This window comes from Chiloscyllium plagiosum, chromosome 4, assembly GCF_004010195.1.
Source record: "Chiloscyllium plagiosum isolate BGI_BamShark_2017 chromosome 4, ASM401019v2, whole genome shotgun sequence".
Classification (NCBI taxonomy): Eukaryota; Metazoa; Chordata; class Chondrichthyes; order Orectolobiformes; family Hemiscylliidae; genus Chiloscyllium; species Chiloscyllium plagiosum.
In genome coordinates this window covers 123,092,616-123,103,221 of record NC_057713.1, presented here as the reverse complement: position 1 = coordinate 123,103,221, position 10,606 = coordinate 123,092,616, and the positions used below count along the sequence as shown (strand labels likewise).

At 39.2% G+C, this 10,606-nt stretch overlaps 2 protein-coding genes across 5 annotated transcripts in view; one reads left to right on the top strand and one right to left on the bottom strand.

Annotated features, from left to right (window-relative positions):
* Positions 1-3,017, bottom strand: part of LOC122549385 (RNA-binding protein with multiple splicing 2-like) — a 17,879-nt gene extending 14,862 nt beyond the window's left edge. Inside the window, exons 1-2 of one of the 2 annotated variants that reach the window (XR_006311516.1) lie at positions 2,843-3,017; positions 2,631-2,719 (exon numbers count right to left, since the gene is read on the bottom strand). Coding sequence is in view for 1 of the 2 variants with exons in the window: in XM_043689120.1 (XP_043545055.1) it covers positions 2,843-2,854 (12 nt within the window). In the remaining variant the exon portion in view is untranslated. The remainder of the gene's footprint in view (positions 1-2,630; positions 2,720-2,842) is intronic. The other variant, XM_043689120.1, reaches the window with a different exon arrangement.
* pkia (cAMP-dependent protein kinase inhibitor alpha) overlaps positions 1-10,606 on the top strand; it is a 140,516-nt gene that overhangs the window by 21,453 nt on the left and 108,457 nt on the right. The window lies entirely within an intron of this gene.

Sequence of the window (10,606 nt, the reverse complement as noted above, 5' to 3'; positions counted from 1 at the left end):
GAGAATGCAACTTTAAACAAAAAGGGTTTTGTGATTTACACATGAAAGAAGTGAAACTATTACTGTATTCTAACAGATGAAAGGCTTAACAGACAATCAATTTTTCAATGTATAATTTCAGTTACATCACACTGTAAATTTTTCTATAAATTCTGTGTTACGATCGAGCCCTCCACTATCACCTGATGAAGGAGCGTCGCTCCGAAAGCTAGTGTGCTTCCAATTAAACCTGTTGGACTATAACCTGGTGTTGTGTGATTTTAAACTTGATTGAGTTTTTTGAAGAAGTAACAAAGATTGATGAGGGCAGAGCAGTAGATGTGATCTATATGGACTTCAGTAAGGCGTTCGACAAGGTTCCCCATGGGAGACTGATTAGCAAGGTTAGATCTCATGGAATACAGGGAGAACTAGCCATTTGGATACAGAACTGGCTCAAAGGTGGAAGATAGAGGGTGGTGGAGGGTTGTTTTTCAGACTGGAGGCCTGTGACCAGTGGAGTGCCGCAAGGTTCTGTGCTGGGCCCTCGGAATATTGCGTGCAATTCTGGTCTCCTTCCTATTGGAAAGATATTGCGAAACTTGAAAGGGTTCAGAAAAGATTTCCAAGGATGTTGCCAGGGTTGGAGGATCTGAGCTACAGGGAGAGGCTGAACAGACTGGGGCTGTTTACCCTGGAGCGTCGGAGGCTGAGGGGTGACCTAATAGAGGTTTTCAAAATTATGAGGGGCATGGATAGGATAAATAGACAAAGTCTTTTTCCCTGGGGTCGGGGAGTCCAGAACTAGAGGGCAGATTTAGGGTGAGAGGGGAAAGATATAAAAGAGACCTAAGGGGCAACTTTTTCACGCAGAGTGTGGTACGTGTATGGAATGAGCTGCCAGAGGAAGTGGTGGAGGCTGGTACAATTGCAACATTTAAGAGGCATTTGGATGGGTATATGAATAGAAAGGGTTTGGAGGGATATGGGCTGGGTGCTGGTAGGTGGGACTAGATCAGGTTGGGATATCTGGTCAGCATAGACAGGTTGGACTGAAGGGTCTGTTTCCATGCTGTACATCTCTATGACTCTATAGATTCTAAAGTTCTCACTCTTGCACCACTTTTGCAACCACTGTCATACTCATTTTTGTTATCTTATTTTTACACTCATTCTGTATGCCGCTAAGAATAACTTGGAAATACTATCTTTGAGGTTCTACTTTCTAATTTTCTAGTGAATTTTACATTCCCTTGCTTTCCACCAAGCTAGCTCAAGACTCTTCCAGTACTTCCCTGTACCCCCTTGTGCCGCTGAGTCACTCTGACTGCACTCCCCAGGTAAACCATCATTCTCATCTGTAATCAAAACTGAATACTATTTGGATGTATTCTGCAGACTCCTTTACTAGCTGGTTGTATGGTTAATTACCAGACAAGTCAAAAAGAACAGTTCCCGTCTTGTCATGTTGTGCTGAGCATTTATCTTAACCTAAGATCAACTTACACACCCCTCTATTTACTGCTATCCATGTGCTTGTCCAGCTGTCACTTATTGTCCCTAGTGTCTCTGACCCTACCACAACATTCAAATCCTTTTACTCTACATAAAACAGGGTCTTTAGTACTTGTATGTAGTTTCTGGCACACACAAATGCATCCCACTGTGAGCCCAGATGATGAACTTTAACTGTATCCATTGTAATTATGAGCATAGTTCAGGTTATTTAATAAATGATTCACTAATAGCAGGATACATCTAGTGTAACAGATACTTGCTAAGGCTTGTAAACATGGGCTAGTTGAGTAGGAGCACTCAGCTGCCAACAGTGAATGGTTACAGGGCAGCTTGTTCGATACCTGTATGCTGTATGTCCCATTGACTTGCAAACGATATATAAAAAAAAATGCAGCTCAACCAATTAGCATTCACTTCTCATTCTGTATTAAACCATAAAAGCAGACTTAGAAAAAAAAATACATGTCCTAATTCTAATGAGTACACGATGAAAATCTTGTCTCCTTTTAGCAATGCTGAAGATCTATAAATGTACTATCCACATAGCTCTCAGCCTCATGGGCGCACTGCAGTGATGCCAGCTACTGCTCAAGTTCCATTTCAGAGTTTGAGCTGTTTTAACTGATGACAAGTGATTATCCAGGACACATAAACATCCTGGACTTCCTAACTAGCACAGGACATGCATTCTCATCTTGAAGGAGCCTTCTCATTCCTTTATTTGTTATTTAACCTTGGTACTGCTTATAAAAAATATTAATACAAATAGATTCTCCAAGTATTAATAAATCTTTACTAGCTGCTATAAACCTTAATTAAATCACATTTTCTTCAATACAGAATTCCGACATGAATTACATTCCCTACTACACTCAATCTACACATCAGGCATAATTTCCAGACTCTATAGCTCTACTATCTGGCTGGTTTGAAAAACCTGTGACTTACAAAGGGCCTCTGATGAGTCACTAGCTGATTTAGCTTCCTGTTACACTAATCAACACCAATTGAGCTAACTTCATTCAGATGATTGACAGATTACTGCTGCTTCCAAGGCTTTAATTTGAAGGAGGTTAGTTTCATGTCAGGTCTGACTCTTAATTTTTGTTTAAATTAGAAAAAGACTTATCAACCTTAGAATGTGAATGAAGTTCACTATCACAGCGGTGGTCTCCTGACTATCCCTTCCTTGTTCACTGAAGATAGTGGGTACTCCACAACCCTGCAATGGAAAAGGCAAGGGCAGATTGGCTAATTGTATGTTAATCTTAAAGAAGTGGGAACAGGAGTAAGACCATTTGGGCTGACAAGCTGGGATGGAGTATTGAAGTGAAAAAACTCTTACCTGTAAACTCATAGTTCCAAATTCTTAATTAATGGCAATGAGAATTTCAATGGTGCTTGACATGGTACAAATGATCAATATTTATCCATCAAATAGACTTTTAAGCAAGATTCCAAAAATACTTAACACAAACAATTATTACTGCTGCTAACAAAGCTTTAATTTGGTTCAGGAAACCTTGAACATTGCCAGAACAGGCAATGCCTTAGAAACAGACCCTTAATTACCTTTCAGGTCATTAAAGTCAACAAGATCAGTTTGACACAGGCAGCTGGTTTAAGTTACTTGTCTCACCAAAAAAAATTCAAACTGAACTATTTTCAAATACAGTTAAAGACCAATCCTAAAATGTTACTTTAAACTAGCATATGACCCTAAAAATTGGTGTTATAGTCGACATCTTACAGAGGCTGTTCCACCATTCAACTACATAATTGCTGATCTTCTACATTCAACACAAGTTCTTAGGATTGAGTCAGGATAATTGTGTTTATATGGGAATGCATAAGACATCAGAAAAAGGTTAAATGAATTAGAAATACTAATTCAAATAGAGCAACATGAAACATTTTATGCTAGTCTTGTTTCAGATAAATCCAGAAAGTTGGCTTCAACCAATGCAGAGCTGGAAGCGAAGTATTTCTTATTCCAACATTCTCCAGAAATGTAAACAAGGAAAGCTGGAAATTAAGGGGAACTACTGGTCACATTAGGGAAAGATCCAGTTACAGCCAGAACTTTGATGATGCTTACATTCTACTTAGGTTAACTTAAAGTAATTAAAAATATATTATCGCAATGGGGGGCATTGTTATGGTTAATCAAAAACCATTTGGACATGATGCCTATCGACATTTTAGAATGTTCTTCATCACAAGATTTGGAGGTGCCGGTGTTGGACTGGGGTATATAAAGTTAAAAATCACTCAACACCAGGTTATAGTCCAACAGGTTTATTTGGAAGCACTAGCTTTCGAACCACCTGATAAAGGAGCAGCGATCCGAAAGCTGGTGCTTCCAAATAAACTTGTTGGACTATAATCTGCTGTTGTGTGATTTTTAACTTCATTACAAGAGTTATAGTACTGGAAGATCACCATTTCTTGTTTGTAGAAAAATGTCTTTCTCATGAGATTCTGTCTTCTAAATTCTCAAATGACCAATGTTCCATGGAAGGACAATAAAAGTACTTTGAATACACTCTGATGCACTCCTTGATATGCAGCAGCCTTGACATTAATGAAGGGGAGGGTCTTGCCATCTGTTGTTAACAATGATGACAGCCATCAAGCTGCATCAGGCTTTGAGTCACTACATCTTAATGATAAGAAATCACAGCAGCAGAGAAGGAAAGAAAAGGAAGAAAATACTGTTTTCTAGATCCCAATATCTCATGGGATCTTTAAAGTTATGAACATTGATCTTAAAAAAAACTGCAATAAAAGCTAAGTAGGCTTTGTGTTTTATAAATGAACATAAAGATGAGAACATAGCATTGAATCTGTACAAGCCAGTGATGAGACTACAGCTGGAGTGTGGCAAGCAGTTCTTATGCCGTCATAGTGGGATGTGCTTTTAAGTACAGGGGAGATTTATGGAAATTCTCTTACTAATGAAAGACTATGCTTAAGAAGAAGGGGTTTAAACATGATCAGGAAAGGTTAAAGGGATGTCTAAAAGAGGTTTTCAAAATTATGAAAGCTGCTGAAATGATAAACAGCAAAATATTGTTTTCAATTGTTAAAGAATCTATGCTTCTGCCGGTTGATGGATCCATGATTAGAGGCATAGAGTGTGGGTCACCATTCGAAGGATGAACATTTTTCTCAGCTATTAGAATCATTGATCATAAAGCAGAAAGAATTATTGCAACATTTTAAAATTGGTATTTGGAAAGAAAAAACAGAAGAAAAAGATACAGAAATGTAACTTAAAGAGAATTTCAGTTGAAAAGCTAGATCTAGCTTTGGTCAAATTGCCTTTTTATTGCTGTTTCTAGGGTGAGGAATCAGAAGTGTCTGGAAACTGGAAAGATATCTCACTAGGTTTTAGTGGCTTCAGGGCAGTTTAAAAAAAAGTGTTGGAATTGTGCCAGCAATCTATTCTGGCTTCACACTAAAGTGCATTTGTTTCCCAGTCTTGGCTTTTATTGTTGAGCCAGCTCTATAGACCCTTTGAATGCTTGTCCTTCCAGACTGCAATCAAATGTTCTAATGTCAACATAACACATGTGCATGACAAATGTTTCTTTTCGGTAGTCTCCATTATTCCTACTGCGATTATACATGTGCAAGTAATAATATCTATGCAATGCCAATGATGCTAGGTTTCTTCTGTAACATTTTATTAGATGTTGGGCAAATATTATAGGGACCCAGACAATGTGGCATACGATGAGGTGTACGGCAGAATCAGCCAACAAGAACAGCAAGGCCCATCTCAACTTCAGGCACAACCCATGCCACCTTTTACACTTTTCGCAAGAGGCATGGTGAGATTCTCACTAGGCAGCGGCATGAGACCACTTACCAGTCATTAGTGGTTAGTAAACACCTTGTGAACAGCCTAAATCACCGAATTCATATTCAACCTCCTGCCTTACGGAACTCAAAACTGGGAAAACGCGGCAAGGAAAGCAGACAGAAACCACAGACTGATGTTTTCCCATGCTTACGTGACTAACTATAGTTAAAGCTATGAAGAAGTAGATGGATAAGATGAGGAAATACTAACCACATTTGCAAACTGCAAGTCTTCATAGACGAAATGCTAACCACATTTTGCAAGCTGTGAAAAGGTCATATAAGCCATTACAACTTAATCAATATAATTGGTTCAAGCTACTACCAATGAAGTAATTATAATTATTGATTGGCTGTAACTATGCGATCATGCTCCATATCTGATGATGATTAATGTATATAAACCTTATCTGAAAATGTGTTGCTGGAGAAGCACAGCAGGTCAGACAGCATCCAGGGAACAGGAGAATCGACGTTTCGGGCATAAGCCCTTCTTCAGGCTTATGCCCGAAACGTCGATTCTCCTGTTCCCTGGATGCTGCCTGACCTGCTGCGCTTCTCCAGCAACACATTTTCAGCTCTGATCTCCAGCATCTGCAGACCTCACTTTCCCGTATATAAACCTTATGCAAACTCTGTAAAGTTGTTTGATTCTTTTGATTGCCAAGAAGTTTTCTTACTTCTGGGTGAATCAGAGTCTGCTAACCCAGCGCTGTAACATATCATAAACAATTGTTTGCATGTTGGACAAAGACTCGTTTACAGGTGTGTTAATTGATCGATCGTGGAACCGAGTGACTTATAGATCTTCACTTGGACTTAGTCAAAAACTGCAAGATTCAGCCCAATATGTTTCATTCATTGATTGATGCCTAAATAGAAAAATAAGTCCTTCAAAGCTGAGTTGTAGATGTATTAGTGACTTTTGCCACAATCTTCAGTTTTGATTAACTTAGATGCAAAGGTTTGTAGGTCACTCCAGTAAATACCTTAATGGAAACAAAATAGTAAAGCAAATGATAGTATTCTGCTATTGAGTTAAAGAACATTGTAGTTTATGATAATGAACCTTTGGTTTTAGCTTTGTACAACAAAGTGTCTACCTCCACTTCCATGTCTCATCCCTGCTTTAGCTCATCTACTGTTAAAACCATCAAGAGGTAGATCTTTGTTGTAAGATTAACCTTTAGCTTCTTCTAGCTACAACAATGGCATCTACCTGACAATGTGGAAAATTGCTCAGGTATATCCCATACACAAAAAGCAGGACAAATCCAACCTGGCGAATCATCAGTCCATCATGAGTAAAATGAAGGAAGGTGTCGATCAATAGTGCAATCAAGCAGAACTTGCTTTGCAGTAATCTTCTCATTGACACCATGTTTGAATTCCACAAGAGCCATTCAGATCCTGACCTTATTATAGCCTTGGTTTAAGCATGAAAAAAAAGACTGAAGTGGTAACTGACTGCAATTGATATTTAAGAAAGCGAATGCAATGTTGCCATTTATCTCAAGAGGGTTGGAATATAAAAGCACCGTTGTGCTACCGAGACTTTATAAAGCTCTGGTTAGGCCCCATTTGGAGTACTGTGTCCAGTTTTGGTCCCCACACCTTAGGAGGGACATACTGGCACCGGAGCGTGTCCAGCTGAGATTCACACAGATGATCCCTGGAATGGTATGTCTAACATACGAGGAACGGCTGAGGATCCTGGGATTGTATTCATTGGAGTTTAGAAGATTAAGGGGAGATCTAATAGAAATTTACAAGATATTACATGGCTTGGAAAGGGTGGACACTAGGAAATTGTTTCTGTTAGGCGAGGACCTGTGGACACAGCCTTGGAATTATAGGGGGTAAATTCAGAACAGAAATGCGGAGACATTTCTTCAGCCAGAGAGTGGTGGGCCTGTGGAATTCATTGCCGCAGAGTGCAGTGGAGGCCGGGACGCTAAATGTCTTCAAGGCAGAGATTGATAAATTCTTGATGTGGAGTTGAAATGCCCATCAGCCATGATTGAATGGCGGAGTGGACTTGATGGGCCCAATGGCCTTACTTCCACTCCTATGTCTTATGGTCTTATGGTCTTATGGCTATTAAGTCCACATTCGAATGTAGTATCAAGGAGACTGAGCAAAACTGGAGTCAATGGGAATCGGGTGGAAAGTTCTCCACTGGCAGAAAGGATGAAGTTTGCAGTTGCTGAAGGTAAGTCATCTCAGCTCCAGGATGTCTCTGCTAGACTTTCTCAGGTAGTGTTCTAGTCCCAATAATATTCAACTGCTCTTGAATCACCTTCTCTCCATCATAAGGCCATAAATAGTGACTGTGCAATCATTAGAAACCATTTTCAACACCATTCACAACTCCTGAATATTGAAGAATCCATGACCAAATGCAACAAGACCTAGACATATCCATGCTTGGGTTGACAGCTGGCAAGGAACATTCATACCATTCAAGTACCAAGCAGTGATCATTTCCCAAAAGAGAATCTGACCAGCACCTCTAAAAATTCAAAGGCATTACTCAATCTGCCACTATCAATATCCTGCGGGTTGCTATTGACCAAAAACTGAATTGCATTCGCCATATGAATACTGCACTATATAAAACAATCAGAGGCTAATAATCCTGCAGTGAGTAACTCCACCTCCTGCCACCACAAAGCATGTTCATCATCTATGAGGCACAAGTCAGGAGTGTGATGGAATACTCTCCACTTGCCTGAATGGGTGCAGCTGCAAGAACCCTGTAGAAGCTTGACACCTGCTCTTATAACCATAGTCTTTATATGGCTAGTCCAAATCAGTTTTTGATCAGTGGTAACCCCCAGAATTTGGATGGTGTGGATTTCAGCAATGGAATTGCTATTGACGGTCAAGGTGCCATAGTTAGATTCTCTCTTGTTGGAGATAGTCTTTTCAGTCTTTGTGTGGTGCAATTGTTACTTGCTATCTCTCTGAACAAGCCTTGATATGGTCCATATCTTAGTATATGTAGACATGGCTGCTTCAGTATCTGAGAAATTGAGAATGGTTCTGAACATGGTGCAATCATCAGAGGGCATTCCGATTTCTGACCTCCCAATCTGATAATGGAGGGAAGGTTGCTGATAAAACAGCTCAAATGGCTTGAGCCTAAGACCATTACTCTAAGGAACTCCTAAGGAATTTGGACTAAGAGGAGTGACCTCCAATACTCTCCTTCAATTCCTCTGCTCCCATTGCCAGCAATTTTGCTGGGGTCCCTTTGTGACCAAATGATGCCTTGATTTAAAGAGCAGTCGCCTCATCTCTGGTTTTTACACTTTGGTCCATTTTTGGACCTAAGCAATTACGTGGTCAGGCACTGGGTGGTCGTGGTGGAACTCAAACTGAGTGTCAGTGAGCAGATTATTTCTGTTGCTAATGCCACTTGTTTGCACACTGACAAGCTCCTCCATCACGTTGCTGATGACTCAGAGTAGATTAGTATGGCAGTAATTGGCCAGATTGGATTTGTCCTGCTTTTCACACACACAACATGATCATTTTCTACAGTGGGTGATAAATGCCAGTGTTGTACCTGTGCAGGTACATCATCCTTTATCCGAAATTCTATAATCCGAAATTTTTTTGTGCAGTGTCATTTTGCTGTGTGAACAGGTGACCAACTCCACACCCACTCAACTGACATGGTCTCGCACCGGCAGGCATCAGTTGTCTCTCGTACTATTCACATGTGCATCTGCTGTTAGGTATTTTTAAAAAAATTTCACTGTGAACATGTCATTTATTCCAAAATCTGAAAAATTCTGAGTTCCCAAAAACAACTGGCCCCAAGGATTTCAGGTAAAGGATTGTGTGCGTGTGCTACAATGGCTTGGCCAGTAGTGCGGTTGGTTCTGGAGCACATGCCTTCAGTACTATTGCCAAAATATTTCAGTACCCATTCACCTTTCACTCCTTATGCTGGCTGACCTGCAATGACTACCAGTTAACCAACAACTCTTAAATTCTCATTCCTGTTTTCAAATTGTGCATGGTTTTGTTTAACTTTAATTTGATCTCAGACTCTCTGAGATCTATGTGTTTCTTCTGTCCTCTTGAGCATCTCTGTTATTTTAAACTCTCTCATTGGACACTGTGTCTTCAGCTGCTCAGGAGCTAAGTCTTGGAATGACATCCCTAAACCTCTCCACCTCCCTTCCTCTCTTTACTCCTTCTAAGACTGTCTTGAGAAGCTATTTGTCTGTTTGCTGACTCTCTATCAGGTGAGATATATTTTTTTTAATGGTCCCATGAAACACTTTGGAATATTTTACTATGTTAAAGGAGCTATACAAATGAGGTTTATTTTTGGACTGCTACCTTTCGAATTATTTATTTATATTATAATAAATTGAAATAGAAGAAAGAAGGGAAGGTGAAAGAAAATTATGTCGTGTAGAGATCATCAGAATATGGAATGGCTGATGGGAAAGAGAAAATAAAATAATCTAGAAGATAATTGGATAAGGTAGATGTCAAAGCTGCAAATGTATATTAATGACTACATGATCCCAGTTGAACAGCTAATCTGCACAGACAATGTGAACTGATTGAGCTCCATCACAGCTGTAATTTCTTTGATTTTTAATTTCAACAGAAATAGTCCCATTTGAGGAATCTAACATTAGAAAAATTAGACAAAATAAGTGTGCAAATGTAAAATGCATATATTGTTCAAATTTGAATTATTTCACGTTATATCATTGGTTTGTGGAGTAATTGTCAGTAGTGTTGACTGGTGCTATTTTAAGAAGGTCCCAGCATGTGAACATCCAGCTACAGTGTATGGGTCATAAAATGTACATTTACATGTACACAGATGTATTTCAGCTCACGGTGTATCAAAATTTTGATTAATTCAAAAACTAAAACTGAAATGATCAAAAATAAAATCCTCCATTTAAATACACAGATTACACATGCTTATTAGTGCCAGATTGTGGACAGTATATACTGGTTAAAAATACCAGACTCCCATCACCATAAAGCTCAAAATTAGTACATTAGGAAGGTTCAGTTTTTTACATAATTGATAGCTGTCTCCTAAATACAGTAACAAGCATTGGTGACCATGATGTGTATTATTAAGTCATCAATTTGGTGGTTTTTGTTAATATTTGCTAATGATTTAAAATTTGTAAATTCTGGATTCTGGTGCTGATCATCTGTTCACTCTTCATTTACATTTTGTTTCTATGGTATATTT